General features: G+C 38.8%; 1 protein-coding gene across 1 annotated transcript in view; it reads left to right on the plus strand.

Moving 5' to 3' along the window:
- Window positions 1-14,027, plus strand: part of LOC121861878 (partner of Y14 and mago-like) — a gene marked incomplete at its 5' end in the record, with an annotated part of 36,308 nt that extends 22,281 nt beyond the window's left edge. Inside the window, 1 exon segment of the mRNA XM_042359780.1 lies at window positions 13,645-14,027. Coding sequence (XP_042215714.1) covers window positions 13,645-13,850 — 206 coding nt within the window.
- Window positions 14,028-18,657: the final 4,630 nt, after the last annotated feature.

Below are 18,657 nucleotides of genomic sequence, written 5' to 3' on the forward strand. Positions count from 1 at the left end.
ATGTACTTCAATTACTTCAATGTACAGAATATTCCTCCGGCGGGGCAATCCGCGTATTTGCAAATCCGTGTATGCTAAACCAGCGTATGTTAAGGGCCAACTGTGTGTATATATATATATATATATATATATATATATATATATATATATATATATATATATATATATATATATATATATATATATATATATATATATATATATATATATATATATATATACCGTGCGTTTACGTTTCTTACTCTTCAGTACAGAGCCGTAGCTTTAGCAGCGTCATGCCATTGTCCTACATTGATATTATCCTTTCATATATTATAAAGACGTGAAATCGTAGAAGAAGAACTCGTCTTATTACGCCTCAGGTAGGTAGGTAGTAAGCAGCTATCAAACAGGGAGGTACTGTAGTGGATACCCTCCCCTACAACTGCCGACTGATCATCTGCCGTTCGCTTACCAGCCAATCAGCTTAGAGCTTTTTCCACGTTTAGAAGTTTAGAAGCTCCAAAAGTTGTTGGTAGCCTAGCGGGCTTACAGCCAGCGACGTCGACAAACTAAGGCGCAGGTACGGACGGAGGAGTACTATCGCCGACTGAGTCTTGAGCTTCCACGTCTCAGCCAGGATCAGTGCTCCCGTCCTCTCTCGCGTACTGATCCCGAGCAGCCGTAAAAATGCGTAGGCGTACGCTCTCCTACCCGCGACCCCCGCCTGAACCGCCAAAAGACATTATTTTCCACGACAGGCTATTCACAGAGAACTGTAATACGTACGTAATTTCAGCAAAAATATTACATTTCCGTGAATGTACAGTACATGGAAAAAACACTTTTATTTGAGTTGCAGGCTGCACTTTTCAGGCATCGTTTGTATGGCTGTAACAAACACCTGTGCAAAATTTCATGCCATTTCATGCATACTTACCCTGCCGCATCGCGAACGACTTTTTGTCAACTTTTAGTGTATACCAAAAATTAGGTGTCATTTAATGTTTTCCAGGATAATGATAAATTTTACATGGGTGACATCGATTTAATTCACATGTTATTTTACAGGTACACCGTATAGAAAATCATTACAAGTTCATATTGAAATTCTTTTTTGTGCGGAACCTTGGCATCATTTTCCTAGACAATAATCTTTGCCTAATATATCCATCTCTCGATTCGTATCCCGTCACTTCAGTGCAAGCTTCAGTCATCACTTTTATGCCTCTCTCGACCGCCTGAGTGCTGTTTGGCCACTTGGGCACCACTAATGGTGTCTCAAGAATGTCATTAACCTGTAGATTTGACAGAGAAGCAATGTAAGGAGGCTCAGTCTTGAGTTCATTCCTCCAGTTAATCATGGAATGATAGTTTTTTGCTTGCCACTTTAGTTTCGGAGTCACCACCTTTCTCATGTTGACTACAGGAGGCACATCCTCATTCCCATCTCCATCTTTACCCTCCTCATCAGTATAGTTTAACAAATTCTCGTCAACAGCAGCATCAGAATCTTCCTCCTCCTCTTCAGATCTGCCAGTGCATTCTTCCTTTTGCTGATTCTCCTCTCTAATTTTTCTTATCATTGAGACAGCTTTTTCTCTAACAGTCATGTCCTCATCTGCACACATACCAAGAAGAAGTTGATCTGTGTGGGCGAAGTATGCATTTCTCTGGACAGCCTTCTTCACTATCGTCTCCTCCTCACTATTCAGGTGTTTCATATATAGCAGGGACTGGAATACGTTCCTTGAGCCGTGTGTTACGTAAGGGTGTATCTTGATGTAAAACCACATTGGAGCACTGAACTTTATTATTGTAATGACAATTCTTTTCAACTCATGGCTGGGTCTTGATGTTGCTACATACAGCCTGAGGATTCTACTCCATAAGGTGTTCCACCTTGACACACAGGGAGGACCTGGCTCAATAGCAGCCAAGTCATCTTCAACAACACCTGTGATAACTCCTTTACAAATCCTATACAGGTATTTCTGATCCCAGGACAGATCTTTCTCCACTTCATCATTAAACACAGGGAAACTGACTGGCTGGAAGGCGACAACTGGAAGCTCAGACAAAGACTCCTTGATCTGCTTTCCAATGGGACCACGCCAATGCTCAGGACCACTTGGTTTACCATCATAGTGATAAAAAACTGCGCGGAAAGGCAGCTCATTTCCGTGAAGCTGACATATGAAATAATGGAGCGGGTGACCAAGTAACATTTCAAGATGATGAATGACTCCATTTTCTGATCCTACATTTACATTGGTTCCATCACAACCAACACACACAATGGGCTGCTGGGTTAGATTTTTCTCCACCAGAAACTCGTGAATAGTTTTGGCAATCTGCTTTCCGTGTCCAGTCTTGGGAGTCACATGTGTGAGATATTCATTGCCAGGCTCAACCATGATGACATAATGATCTTTCACCATCATCCATTTCTCGGTCTTCTCATTCTTTATCATCACACGAGTGGCGGTCTTCTTACCATCAAAATAGAGTGACGTCAAATTATCTAAACTAGCCATCTCAATTTCTTGCCTCGTAAATCGGTATTTTTGTCTCGCATCCCGCAGCTTATGTGGTCCAATAACCTGACTCTTGTCATCCTTTGTGATAATGCCATAGTCAGTTAAGGTGGCAGTAGCAATGGCAGCTCCAGCATAATCACTAATCAAGTATCGGTCACAAGCGGCAGCCAGTGTAGGGAGTCTTGTCCGGTTCTGTGAACTGGTGTCTGTCAGAGCCCTTGGATCAGGGACAAAATCAGCATCAGTATTGACGAGAGGAATATCTCTTGAATCATCTGAATTATCCTCAACATAAGGAATATCTCCAGCTACCAGATATCTATGTTTTTGCTCAAGCTGTCTCCTAACTCTGTCCGCATCATGCTTCTCTCTTGCCGTCACTCTGTCCCACATCTTCGTCACTTTCATGTCAACCCCTGCAATCTTCATCTTCCTATCACCTCGCTGGTCAAGGAGAAACTGCACCTCACGTTTGGGAACTTTTATAACACAATTACATGCCAGGTGATATCCATCACACTCCTTAACTATGCACCTCACATCCTGACAGGAGGCAAGGGGACAATAACAGCTACAGATATCAAACAACTCTTTCATTTCTACCTGAAATCCAGCTTTTTTGCCTACATTCTTGTTCTTATTTAGTTCAATTCCTCTACTGTACAATTTTCTCAACCTTTCCTCAATAGTTTTTTGGCTAAGAAGAGGAACATTCTGCCTATCTCCAATTGCTTTTTCCCATATTTCTGAACAGTCCTGGGCGGCCATCTTTATAATCATTGAGACATCTGCAAACTTTCCGTCATCACATTTATATCGCCAGCAGTTTTTTAACATCTCGCCTTTTGAGGGAAGTTTGTCCACTGGAAGAACACTTGCAGAGCCAAACAATGCATGATCTGTGGCTGCCCTCGTTAATACAGTAGCCATCTTGATAGCAAATTGATCAGATCACCTGAAAAGAAAAAGAAAAAGTTAGTTATTAGAGCAATTTCTGAAAACACATCATCAAAAGGCTTCTTGTGCATTAGTAAATAACGCCAAAATTAGTTAATCAGAAATATAATGTAGCCTAATTCAAATAAATGAAAATGGAAAGTATGTAACTAGTACTGTGCCGCCAACTTGCCCCATTTTTGTTGAGCCAACTTGTCCCAGCCGTACCAGTGATCATAAATAAATTATTTTGGTATATATCAAGAAGCCTAACATGAACTGTTTCATGGATAAACAATCCTTAAGCGCTAAGTTGAATTATGGCTAAATTGGATACTACAGTACTTGTCTATAACCTCACACATGTTACAGCAAACCTTATAAGAGAATAAAATTTACTTTCCAGCATCAAAATCAATTTTCCCCCACTCTAATCAAGACGTGCAGCGTCTCAGAATGACTGCTTATGGGTGACTGAGGAAGCACGTGGTGATCCTGCGGTGTGAACTGCTTAACGGTAACTATTTGAATAATTTCAAGTGCGCCAACTTACCCAGGTCTCCCCTACATTACAGTGCAGTAACACAACATTGAGAAATGAAATGAGAAAAGGCTGATAATCAATATAGACATAGCACCATACTCATCTGCAACAAGACAACTTAAATGAAATAAGAGATATGAAAAAAAAGTTGATAAACACTGAACAGAACATTGCACCGCCACAGCGGCTGTTTGGCTAGTACTGTAGGTGAATTTAAAAATTTCAGTAGAAAATGCGGCAGACTAAACCTCGACATATCAGCTTCAAATTTGGCATGGAGTCTTAGATATGTATCAGGAACAATGCCTGAAGAGTGCAGCTTTGAGCAAAATTTCACTGCCCCCTAATGTACAGTATTATATCAAGCACAGTATGAATAGAATATCATTGTAATATAAAAGTATTTTAACTGAAAACTATTAAAAAAACGAGTAACATCTCAAAAACATCGGAAGCTTAGGTGAAGTCTTTTGTCTTCGTCATGTATTTTATCCTATTTTACATTGAAATACATCACGTTTCAGCAAAACTACTATTTATTTCCGAGAATATATTCATTCAGGCGCAGTTTAGGTAAAATATACTTGTCATGTAACAGTTTTTTAACTGAAAACGATTAAAAAAACATGTACCGGTTGTACCCTCTAGCCCTGTTCAAGGAGTGGACTGGGAGAAGCTGTTTGGTGCTGCAGACGATGACAAGGAAAATGATTTTGATGGATTTTAATGAATATATTCAGAAATATGGTTTCATAGTATTTATTCAAGTCAATTAGGATAGAATATTATTGTAATACAACAGTTTTTAACTGAAAACCATTCAAAAAGCGATTACGGTAACATCTTTTGAACGAAAGAAAGCGAAAGTCATTGTTTTCGTCACGATTTTATCCCACTTTCCACTGTAATACGAACGTCATTTCAGCAAAAATATTACATTTCTGTGAATGCATTATATCAAGCACAGTATGACTAGAATACCATTGTAATATAACAGTATTTTAACCAAAAACTATTAAAAAAACGAGTAACTTCTCTTGAACATCGGAAGGTTAGGTAAAATCTTTTGTTTTCGTCATGTATTTTATCCTATTTTACATTAAAATACATCACGTTTCAGCAAAACTACTATTTATTTCCGAGAATATATTCATTCAGGCACAGTTAAGGTAAAATATACATGTGATGTAACAGTTTTTTAACTGAAAATGATTAAAAAATACGTGTACCATCTAGCTGATTGATACTCAACAGCTGGTGGTGCGTCATGCGTCCTTTTAAACAATAGGAGATTGAAGTAGATTACCGGGTATTATATTAAGTGTGAAATATCGAAAAGGTTTTTATTACCGGTATTTCTTGTAGATCAATAAGAACTGTGATACCGTATATGATATGATAAGTTAGCCTGTGCTCATAACTTCAACATAGACTACCGAAAACACGTTGTAAGGTAATTTAGCCTATTGTAAGTTGGTGAGCTTCATTTGCTGCACAACTTTTCATTACTAATTGGTACATATTTTACGTTTCCATTGTTTACTGGCAGTAAATGGTAAATATTTTTCATGTGTGAAACTAAAAGTTGCATCCCCCCCCCCACACTAGTGGTGGAGATGTTACATTTAACCAAAAAGATGCTGGTGTTTTATCCCAGCATTGGGTGGACCAGCATTTTAGCCTAAGGTCCGCGTAGGTAATATTCCTACAAATCTAAAAAAAAAAAAAAAAAGGTTCGTTCAGATTTTGTCCGAATTATCCAAAATCAGGATTAAAGGGGTCCGAATTAACGAGGGTCGACTGTATGCTGCTATTCTTTAAACAACTGTCATTGACGATACAATAATGCTTATTTGTTATTTAATATCACAGCATCACACCCAGACACCCTAACACCACCCACACCCCTATATTGTATGACATTACTTTATGCGTGGTTAACTGCGCGGTGGTGAATTAAAAGATTAGCTTTTGAGAAGCCTAGTGCTGGGGAACACTGGTGCATGTTACCACTCCCTTCCACTCCATCTCTCTAAACACCCATACCTTTCTTCTTTCTCACGTTTTGTCATGTAATGTTGAAGGGACATAATGGGATAAGTGTATCTATAAAAAAAAAAGTTTTTTTTTTCTAAAAAAAAACGGTTTTTATGATAAAGTCCAGAATGCGACATCTAGCTTTATACCTAGGTATGTAAATGCCTAGCATTAACTCACCAGGCCAACATACAAGCAATTAAAACATCTAATAATTGCTTAAATACATAATATTAGGAGGACACATTACTACCTGGCATTTAATTGCAATTCTCAAAACCTCCTCCCGCACCTTTATCACACGTGTTGCTACCGTTATCTTTTTGCCTGGCGAATCAGCTGTAAACGCTCACAAGGAAAGCTCCGCTAATTTGTGTCGTAATAGCTGAAATATTAAGTGCCTCGAGGATTTTACTTTGGGTACAGGTTGTACCTCTCTAGTCCGGCAACCTCGGGACCCGACCTGTGCCGGACCATGGAAATTCACCCTTTTCCTGGATAGATAGTGACTTGTGCTTATGCTTGGAAGCACTAGCACCACTTTCTCTGCTTCATGGTCTCTTTGAAGACATATTGAAGGGTTAAATGTCATTCAGTAGCTTCTCAAATTTCGCGAGTTTTTAATTCGACGTTTTTTATTTGAACACAATTAAAAATTTTGACGGCGGAAACTCGAATTTCGACGGGTTTGAACGGCCCTCCAACGTTCAGACGACGTGCACAATCGTGCAAACAGCGTCATTTCTCTTATGTACAAAGGATTCATTGTTTTTTATTACTGAAAGTCTTTTTGATTGAATTAATGTTTATGTGTGCAAAATGAGCAATACAATTCATTTATAATACGTAGAATATTAAAACACGAGGAAATGAGACAGCATTGTTTTCGTTGATTAAAAACCAGTGACTGACTGGTTCTACATATAAAACTAAAGAAAATAAGACCCTGTTTGTAGCTGTAGTAAAATTAATATGGTTGTTTTAAGTACAGTATTACCCCGCTTTACGCGGTTTCACTTTCCGCGATTTCTCATTTACGTGGTACCTCGCCAGAACCGGACTTTCACTTTCCGCGGTGCATCTACTCATATACGCGGGTGAAGTATAATTTTTTATTTAGCTCATAAAATTCATGCAAATTACCCGGCCAGAATATAATTTACATTGCTGGAATTCTTACAATATGATGATCATTTTGAATATAAACATCATGGATTTTGCATTAGACATACAAATTTTAGATCTAATGTAATAATTTGGTTAACACAAAGCAAATATTTTATCGTTTGTGCAAAATATATGAAGTTTACATTCAAAATATTCCCTGACCTGCAAGGAATCCAGAAATGTCAATTATATTATCCTAACTTTAGTTTGAGTTATTATTTATTACTAAAAATGTAAAGATACTGTTTTCTCCCAAACATTTCTCTGGTAGGGAGGGAAGGTGGGGGGTGGGGGGGAAGGTTGGGACCGACCGACCCAGCTGGAGTGAGTGTGAGGAGGAGGGGGAGGCAAGGTGGGGTACTTTGATTGACAGATAGTGTCGTGAAGAATATTTTATTTTTTATTAACTGAAGATATTTGTTTTAGCTCATAAAATTCATACAAATTACTCGGCCAGAATATAATTTACATTGCTGGAATTCTTACAATATGATGATCATTTTGAATATGAGCATCATGGATTTTGCATTAGACATACAAATTTTAGATCTAATGTAATAATTTGGTTTACACAAAGCAAATATTTTATCTTTTGTGCAAAATATATGAAGTTTACATTCAAAATATTCCCTGACCTGCAAGGAATCCAGAAATGTCAATTATGTTATCCTAACTTTAGTCTGAGGTATTATTTATTACTAAACATTAAAATCTAGTGTTTTCACCCAAACATTTCTCAAAGAGGTAGGAGCCAGTGAGCTGGGAAGAGGGGGGGTGGGGAGGGAGTTGAGTCCATTATTTGAATGGACATTAACCTGGCGACTGTATTTCTCTTAAATATTAATTGTGTGTGCATACCATCATAAAATTAAGATGTTATTTTTACTTCAACATAGGTATTGTGTCGGAAAAAGTGGAGTTTGGGGGTCGGGCCAGTCTCTATTGGAATTAATCCCATATGTTCTGTCGTTCACTTTACGCGGTTTTCACTTTCCGCGGGTACCCAGTGGGTTCAATTGACCGCGTAAATCGGGGTACTACTGTCATGTTAATAAATGGAACAAAAGAAGTATCTAACGATAGTGGTAAAAAAAAAAGAGAGATCGCGTATGTAAGTGCGCACACGTGAAAATATATCGTCATTACTTTACATAAGAATATGAAAGCAACACTTATTTAATGTTCATATATATTTTAATTAATGTTTCTGAATTGGTTTTTATTGAATTAATGTTTGTGTGTGCAAAATGAACAATACAGTGGGGTATGCTATAACGAATCTAATTGGTTCTAGAACCTTGTTCGTTATAGGATTAATCCGTTCCAGGCCCCCAAATACAACCACTTAACACTGAAAAATACAGTCAACCCTCACTTTGCGCGGTTAATGTAACCCGCAGGGTCCCGCGGAAAGTGAGGAACGCGTAAAGTGAATAACATAGCATATGGGATTAATTGAAATAGAGTCCGGGCCGACCCCCAAACTCCACTTTTTGATGACATACAACTTTGTTGTAGTAAAAATTTTATCTTAACTTTATAATGGTATGAAAAAACAAGTAATATAGAAGAGGTTAGGTTAGGAAAAATAAAGGTTAACATAGGAAAAATAAAGGTTAGGTTAGGAAAACTAAAAGTTATGTGGAACACTTACGTTAGTAGAAGAGATGGGTCGGCATACGGGGATGGAGGCTGGTTCCGAGGCAGAGGGCAGATTACTGGCCCTCAGGTGAATCACCATTACTAGGTGAATCACCATCACTGTCACTTACAGTTGTCAGGGCTTCCCTGACAAATCCCTCAAAGTCATCTTCACTGTCACTATCACTGGCTTGGGCTGGCTGTGGTGGGTTGCGGGCGAAGAAATCTGTTATGCTTTGCTGACGGCTGGTGTTGATGTTGTCGTGATACACCTTGATGTAGGGCTGTATAGTCTGCAACAGCTGGGTAGTGAAGATTTCATACCTGTTTGCGTCAGGGTCGTCGGAAAGGAGGAGTTTGGCTCTCTCGATACACTCGATGGCACCCCTAACATTACTATGGGATAAGTGTTGTTCTTCTTGGGATGACGCACCACCTGCCTCTTCACTGACGTCGTCATCATCATCATCTACCATCTCGTCGGTAGTCATATCAGGATCCCTTATCACCTCCAGGATGTCGTCATTGGTGGTCTCGGAGAAGCCTGGAATTGTAACAGTCTGCGCAGCTTCTCTGGCAAGGTCCACTGCTACTGCAACAGTCTGAACCTCACCAGTCACAGATTGACTCCTCCTCTCACCTGGTATTCCATGCAACACATGTCTCCATGCGTGACGAATTGTAGCAATAGACAGCTGATCCCATGACTCCACCAAGAAGTCCACAGCTTTCTTGATGTTAAATACTCTCCAGAATTGTTTGAACAGTATTTTTTGCTGTGCCAACTGTTGATCCTCATCTTCTTCGCTCTTGCTATCGGTGGTGGTGTCACTCAGGTTGTGCAACTCTTCCCTGGTGTTGGTGTAGTCGTTCAGGAGTTTGAATTTTTTCGTAGAGAATGCAGCTTTTACATTACAGATTAACTCTTGGTCCATGGGTTGTAATATAGACGTAGTGTTGGGAGGAAGGAAGACCACTTTTACGTTGGGGTGACGATCTAACAGTAGGGTCGAGTGTCCTGGTGCGTTGTCCAGCAGCAACAAAATCTTGAATGGCACATTCTGTCGCTCACAGAATTTCTTTACATCGGGAACAAAACAGTCATCAAACCAGGAGAGGGACAGTGTAGAGAACATCCACGCCTTACGTGCGGTCAGCCAGTGGACATTTAGCTTGGTCATGCCCATGGTTTTGTAGGCGTGCGGCTTGCGTGCTGTGTGGATCACCGATAACTTGAGCTTACTGGTACCGGAGGCATTGGTGGTAAACAGGACGGTGATGCGTTCCTTCTGCATCTTCCGGCCCCGAATCTTGCTGGCATTCTTTACAACAAAGGACTTGGAAGGTAGCTTTTTCCAGAAAAGACCAGATTCGTCCATGTTAAACACCTGACGCACCAAGTACCTCACAATTAATTTTTCTGTCTTGAGAAGCACCTGGTTGTGAAAATACTTGATCATAGAAGCACCTGTAGACTTTGTGATCTTCATGTGCTCCTTTATCTTGGCTGCATCCTTCTTTATTGTTCGAATCGTAGATTCATTCACACCATGCTGGCGCGCCAAATCAACCTGCCTTGTTCCTTTCTCCAACTCTTGGATGATGGTATACTTCACCTCGTAGCTTAAGGAATGTCGTGTCTTCTTTGGCTTAGTGCCGCTGGGTCCAGGTAAGGAAAGGTTTCTCTCTGGGGGTGGTGGTCCGGCGGAAGCCATTTTAGAGAACAATGGATGCACGTTTACACGGTCTGGCGTGGAGGGATGAAACTGGCGCGGCAAGGTCAAGGATCATCTTTCCTCCCTCCCTCCCCCCCCCGGGTGGACACGTCATAATACTTTAAGCCAATTACAGCTAGCAGCAGAGGGGGGTAGGGATGCATGGCCAATCACAGTCCGATACGTCATATGACGTCAGTGATAACGCAACAAAGACACACACTTGCCAACCTTACCGCGCGGCTTGCCCAAGCGGAGGGAGGAGGAAGGAGAAGCGAGGAGCACAGGCAGGCAGGCGGGTGGGGCGAATCTAAAAATAGCGTTGCGCCAGACACTGTCCGCGTAATGGGGTTCACGCACCGCGTAATGTGAGCACGTTAGGTTCTGGCAAGGCACCGAGTTAATGTGGAAACGCGGAATGTGGGACCGCGTAAGGTGAGGGTTGACTGTATAATATAAAATTGTAAAAATTGTAAAAAAGTGCATAAATATGCATAAATATGCATCTAAACCCCTGAAATAAAGAATATCATTAATACTTGTAATAAAAAAACAATAAATTAGTAAAAAAAAAAAAAAAAAATTTTTTTTTTTTTTAAATAATGTTCGTTGTAGGAGTTTCGTTCGTTATAGCATTCTCAATTTTATAGGTAAAACCGTTCGTTATAGGAATATTCGTACTAGGATCCGTTCGTTATAGCATACCCCACTGTACAATCTATTAATAATACGTGGAATATTAAAACACACGAGGAGACGAAACGGCTGCCAGCATTGTTTTTGTTAAAGCTTACAAAACCAGTGACTGATTGGTTCTACATATAAAACTGAAGAAAATAAGACCCTCATTGTAGCTGTAGTAAAATTAATGTAAAAAAAATTAATATGGTTGTTTGAAGTAATGTTATTTAATGTTAATAAATGGAACAATATAAGTAGCTAACCATTAATGGTAAAAAAAAAAGTGAGACTGCGCGTATGTAAGTGCGCACATGTGAAAACATATCGTCATTACTCCACATAAGAATATGAAAGCAACACTTATGTACTGCTCATATATATTGAATGGTTAAATATTGTACTCTGTATAGACAAGCAGAGAGAGAGCAGCCGAACTGCCGGATGTAAACAAACCTTAATTTCCCGTGGCATTGTTGTTGTTTTTTTTTACAGGGATTAGCCCACCCGGGCATAGGTCACTGACCCACATTGGGGCCTGAGGGGCAAAAACTTATACTCCTGTAATAATAATAATAATAATTCAGATAAGTTAAAAAAAATAAAAATAAATAAGCTGCCTATCTACCTATTGGGCAAACTAAAATCGTTCTGGACCACGGGAGTTTCTGGACCACAGAATCCCGGACTAGAGAGGTACAACCTGTATTTATACATCTTATCATGGTGAGGAAATCGAGTATTTTAGCTTTCATGTTTATTCAAGACATCTTCAGGTCCTGATACAATGTCAGGTCACCCAGCAATGGGTTACCTGATATTGTCTCAGAAGGTCAATAATATGAGACCACTAATCCCCCACCCTACCTCCACCTGACATTGTGTCAGGTCAGGTCAGTTACATGAGACCCACTAATCCCCCACAGCTCTATGGGAGTGGAAAACATCAGTCTTTGCTGTAACACACAGCTTCATTCACAACCATATCATATAGATTTTTAGGTTTTAAATATATTTACTTAACCAAACTTTAACCCCTAAGCCCCGGGTTAGAATGCTGGTGGCAGTACCCCCCTGAGTGGGGGTAAATCGAGAAAAATCAACTTTTCCGAAAATAGCTTTTAACCTTTTAAAATTATAAACAATAATTTTTTTTTAAGAAAAACTATATATTGACCCTCTAGAAACTTCCCTGGCCGTGCGGAGGGAGGGAAGAGGGAGCGGGGGGTGGAGATAAGGAGACTGTTGGTTTGACAGCTGATCCTCGTGGTCCTTACGCACTTAGCAGCTATTTTTAGCTCGCCTTTGTGTCCGAGATGGCCAATGATGCATATATTTACTGATCTTAATACAGTACTTATTTGCTATAAATAACTTATTTAGAATATTTTATTTGCATAATTTTTCATAAAAAAAGTGCTTAGCAACACTCACCAGTCAGTCACCAGTCTGCCTGGCTGACTTTGGTTTGGTAGGGCAAGTAATGCATAAAATAATAATAATTCCACAAATAAATACATTTATTACTAACTTACAATACAATTACACTACTTTTAGCAACATTACTTTGATACTACATGATAAAATACCTGTAAACATACAATGAAAATGAAACAAACAAAAGTAAGTAATTATGTTCAGGAAGCTTCCCTGTGGCTGAGTGTGTGGTGTGAGAGGCAAATAGTCACACTGGAACCTGATAACCTGCACTGGGTATTTAAAGAGTGGAGGGAATAAGCGCGCGTTCTGGAACGTCACCTGGGGCACATTGGTCAGACGTTCTGGAACGTCACCAGGGGCCTAAGGGTTAAGATACCGACAGTATTCTGGATTATTTTAGTTAACAAATGGAGTTTCTAACTTAATTAGAGCTGCTTTTACAGACTTTGGTAGTTTAGACTCTTGGAAAACTCCCCAGCACATAGAAACATTCTGAGGATGAGGGCTAGTGTTTGTCTGTGCAAGATGCATAGTTTAGACACTCGGAAAGTATTTCCAGTAACTGGAAATATTTTTGGAGATGGGGGATTTTTCCAGGTTTGAAAAGTCTCCTGGTTAGCCGAAAATCTCTCATCCCCAGAAGTGCTCTGCACCAATTGTTCCGGCTAACGGGGATGTCACTGTATACTCGTACTGTAGTTATATTGAATTCCATTAAATTAAGAGTATACTGTATATGTACAGTATACAGCTTTTAATTTGTTTGCAATATTGAATTAATAGTGAAACATTCATTGTCATATCATCATACATTTTCTTAAGTGCATGTAATCTCTTTTCTTTTCTTAAGAAAAGTTCACTGACATAGTCCCACACTTTAAGAACACAGTACGTTTAATATGTCTATATCATCTCAATATAGTGTTATAACATTGTCCAACAATTTTTTTTATTCTTTACATCTCAGGAGGGATGCAGCCAGTTGCTTCTGATCCGACAAAACGGTTACGAAACCTCAAGAAAAAGTTACGTGATATTGAGAAGCTCGAGAAGCAAATCGCAAGTGGTGACCTCAAGAATCCAGAACCTGAGCAACTAGAAAAGGTGAAAAAGAAAGAGGAGGTAATACAGCAAATTGAAAACTTAGAAGATGAAATTGTCGACTCCCAGTAGTGAACTTAAGTTTTAGAAATGGGATAAGATTAGAATTAAACTAAAAAGAAATACTGTTTCACAGAAGTTAGTGCAACTCTGCTAATGTGACTTGCAGGAAGTTTTCACTGATATGAAAATTTTAATAGAAATTGGAAAAGTACCTAATGTTAATAAAAAAATAAAGATATTTGTAAATCTCTAGCCCTTTAGCAATACACTTTTTGTCCCTAGACATCATTTTCTGGATCTTACCATTAAGATATGCATCTCTTGTCTTATAGGGAACTTCTGAGGGAGTTCTTGTGTTCCTAGACAGGGCCTTTCCTCTGCCAGCATGGGTTGTATTTATTAATCTGGTTGGATATCAATTGTCCCTTGCATCACCAACCTGAAATAAATGAAAATAGCACATTGCCCCTTCCCTCAGGAGGGCAATTCAACCACCACTCACTACACCAAAATGGCTTCTCTGTCATGTTAGTGAGTTAAAATCCAACCGAAGTTTTTTACCTTAATTCCTGGCTAACGTTGACAACAATTGGTTATAACTGCAAGGATTAAGGATCATCCCCATTTTTTTAAAACAGGCTTTTTATTGCAGAGTTTGGTAAATATTTGTCTTACATTTTGTATATTGTTCAGTACTCCAGGTCCATTTTTTTTTTTTTTTTTTTTTTTTTTATATAATAGAGTTGGGCCTTGTCCTAGGCAATATATTTTGAATCCTTTTGCCAATGGTCATAAACTTTAGTGATTGTTTTAGAATGAGCCACACAGGGATATGAAATTCACTATTACATTCACTATTTCCTCCCACAGAAAATTTGATGTACTGTACTTATGTTTGGTTTTCATGTTTTATCATCTATCATCTGGCACAGACAGGTTTGTTGTGGCATAATGAGTGAATTTTTAACAAGGGTGACATTCAAAATTCCCCGAATAAAACAATAAGTTAGTTCCAGGAGCCAGATTCACTAACGACTTATGGTCATTTTCTGCCTATAACTGAACTTAATGTACACTCACAACAAAAAGTATCGGTGCATACTGTAGTGTGAACAATTTGAAACCAGTGACAATAGGTATTGGGAAAGGCGAGTTGTTCCAGCTGTATGTTGGCAGCCCTGGTCAAGTGAAACAAACCGTTATAAATAAGGTTTGGAAGTGATAAATAGACAGTATGAAATATGAGGAGCTCCTTGTGAATATTGCCACATTAATTTATGCTACCAAATAAACCACTCAACCTGATCATCCTGAGGGGTGGTGCAGCGTGGACGGCCACTCCGAGACCTGTCGTCTGTAGCACCAGTTTCGAGGTATCGCCGAATCCATCGTGCAGCTGTGTTCCTGTAGACACCAACCCGCCGGTTAATATCTGTGACGTTGAACCCTTCATTATGAAGGGCAATAATAGCTCTTCGTGTTTCCTCTGAGGTTTCCATGTTGTCTGGCATGTGTAGATCTCTACTCCTTCATATTGCCTCTGATTTATACCCATGTTCACAGAGACCGAACCCTCGCTCATCATTCAGTCGACACAAAGCAACAATCCGAAAAGAGGAAACAAACACCCTGATTGTCAGCCATATGGCAACACCTAGTGGAGGGGTTATGAGGATACACTTACCAACCTTCCCAACATATCACAGTGTATACGTATCGTTTCGGAAGTTGTCGATCTCACCCTGCACCGATACTTTTTGGTGTGAGTGTACATCAAACGCTATGGTGGCCTCTGAGCACCCATAAGCCTCTGTTTTCTTTACTATACAACCCATAACAAAACACAGAGCTGCCAGACATACTTCAAGAGTCACTAGTGAAGAAAGAACTACAGGAAGTTCCCATTGAACGTTAATCCTTTAAACGATTCCACACTATAATGAAAGCAAGTTTTTACTACCCATTTGCCGATTAACGAAAGAATATTCTACTATTATGGAAGGTAAGTCACCTCCACCTTTCTGCTTTCTCACCACCAGCTCCATGATCACCACCATTACCTCCATTATCACCACCTAAATCATAATTTCACCTTCCTCCCTTCCTCCAACCCACTGCATCTCACCGACACTGTCTCTCTTACTCATTCTGTGACTCATTTAAGATAGTACAATATTGTACAATACTGTACAGTAATACCTCGGTTTATGCGGTTCTCGTTTACCAGTTTCCACATTTACGCGGTACCCCGCCAGAACCGGAATGCCCAATTTACGGGATGCATCTACTCATATAAGCAGGAAGCGGCGCGAGCAGGGTGCGCACAAGGTCGCCCAGTCATCAAAACATTACCGAGTTCTTCACCCGCCACCCACCACAGCTGGCCCAAGTCAGTGATAGTGAGGATATGGACTTATATGGACTTTGAGGGGTTTGACAAAGAGGCCCTGCAAGCCTCTGTGGTGGATAGTGACACAGTTGATACAAGTGATACAGGTGAGGGCCAATAATCTGCCCTCTGCCTCGGAACCAATCCCCCATCCCTGTGTGCCCAGCCATCTTTTCTACTAATGTAAGTGTTAAAAAACCTAATATTATTGATATTTCTCTTAATTATTAATTGTGTGTGCATACCATCATAAAATTAAGATGTTATTTTTACTACAACGTAGGTATTGTGTCTGAAAAAGTGAAGTTTGGGAGTCGGTCCACTCTCTATTTCAATTAATCCCATATGTTCTGTTATAACATTTATGCGTTTCTCGTTTTACGTGCTGCTCCGCGGGTTCAATTGACCGCGTAAATCGGGGTATTACTGTACATTGTTTATTTGTTTTTGTTTAATCCAGAATGCGATGCCTAGCTTATACCTAGGTATGTTAATGCCTAGCAATAACTCGCCAGGCCAACATACAGGTAATTAAGACATCAAATAATTACTTAATAAGTAATATTAGGAGGACACGTCGCTACCTGGCATTTAATTGCAATTCTCAAAACCCCCTCCTTCACCTCCCATCATACGTACTGCCACCGTCATTTTCTTGCCTGGCGAATCAGCTGTAAATACACACAAAGAAGGCTCCGCGAATTTGTGTTGTAATAGCTGAAATACTAAGTGCCACGAGGATTTTACATACAGTATTTATACATCTTAGCACAGTGAGGAAATAGTGACTTTTATTTTGTTTATGTCTCTCAATTATTGTGTTTGGGACAATTTCTTATACGATCTCTGGTCAGCATCATGGCGACCACAGTGCGTCTTTTATTATGAAGTCGCTAGATCTTTACTGACTAATATCCTCTGCTTTCAAGTCACTCAGTGAATGACGTTGCGGCATCCCGGGCTCGTCTTCACTGAAAGAAAATATATATATATATATATATATATATATATATATATATATATATATATATATATATATATATATATATATATATATATATATATATATATATATATATATATATATATATATATATATGTATATATATGTATATATATGTATATGTATATGTATATGTATATGTATATATATATGTATATACATATACATATACATTCTGCAGATATTAAATGCATAATAAGACGAACTAAGTTCATAAAATAAGATCATATGTCGGGCTCCTGATGATGATGATGATGATGGGATTTAGAAGTGGGGGGTGGAGGAGAAGGAAGAAGAGAAGGTATTGGGTGGAAGAGAAGTCACCCCATGGTGCCATTTCACCTATAAAATTAGCCTCTGGTTTAATTCAAGATTATTTTCTTTTAAATCAACGCTGCACTGCATATATATTGTCAATATATAAAATATATTTCAAAATGACCAATAATTTGCTTGGAAACACAGAAAAAGCGTTTAGTTGAAGAGAGTCTCTCAAGCAAGAAGTTACCTCCAGTGAAAAAAAACAGAGAGAGACTGACGCCTGTTTGCTGTGTAAAGAGGCTGATGCCGCCAGACAAATTAGTCACTTTACCTTTCAATTTTGTTCAACAATTGTTAAATGACTAAAAATTGAATATTAAACTTTTTAAAATTATTGAATAGTATAAACTTTGATATTTACAAAATAGTAATTCTAAGCCCTAGAACCGATTAATGTATTATGACTGATACTAAAGCTGGTTGCCTGTCAGTGCAAGTTTTAAACATGTTGAGGTCGGTTCGTAAGAAGTTCGTTGTTTAATTTTTTTCGTTAACCGACCTGAAGATCCTTATGGAAGGCAGTTCGTTAATCTAAAATTTACAACCAGTGTTCGCTAAACCTAGGTCACTGTATATATATATATATATATATATACATATATATATATATATATATGTATATGTATATGTATATGTATATGTATATGTATATGTATATGTATATATATATATATATATATATATATATATATATATATATATATATATATATATATATATATATACATATACATATATATACATATATATATACATATATATATACATATACATATACATATATATACATTCTGCACGTGAATATTAAATCGCATTAGGCCAAATCTAACTAAGTTCTATGTTACATCATATGTCGTGAAGGCTGTCCTGGGATGCGAGATGTCAAAACCCTTGGTTTGTTGGCAAGGGTGACATTTGGCAACTGGAGCACACATCACGGTTTGTAGTCAGTGCGCCTTCTGCAACTGTGAGGGGAAGACGACAGTAGGTTCCCCGCCTATGGCCGTGTTTTGTCTAGTTCAAGGTGCATTAATTCCGACATAGTGGCCATCAGAGATGTCCAGAGGGTTGGTCATAAGAGACTTATATTTCAGCAGTGATTGCATTGTACAAAGCGTAACCATGTACTGAGAGAAATATCGGCTCAGACTGTGTGGCATTAC

Source organism: Homarus americanus, unplaced genomic scaffold (genome assembly GCF_018991925.1).
Source record: "Homarus americanus isolate GMGI-L3 unplaced genomic scaffold, GMGI_Hamer_2.0 scaffold48365, whole genome shotgun sequence".
Taxonomy (NCBI): domain Eukaryota; kingdom Metazoa; phylum Arthropoda; class Malacostraca; order Decapoda; family Nephropidae; genus Homarus; species Homarus americanus.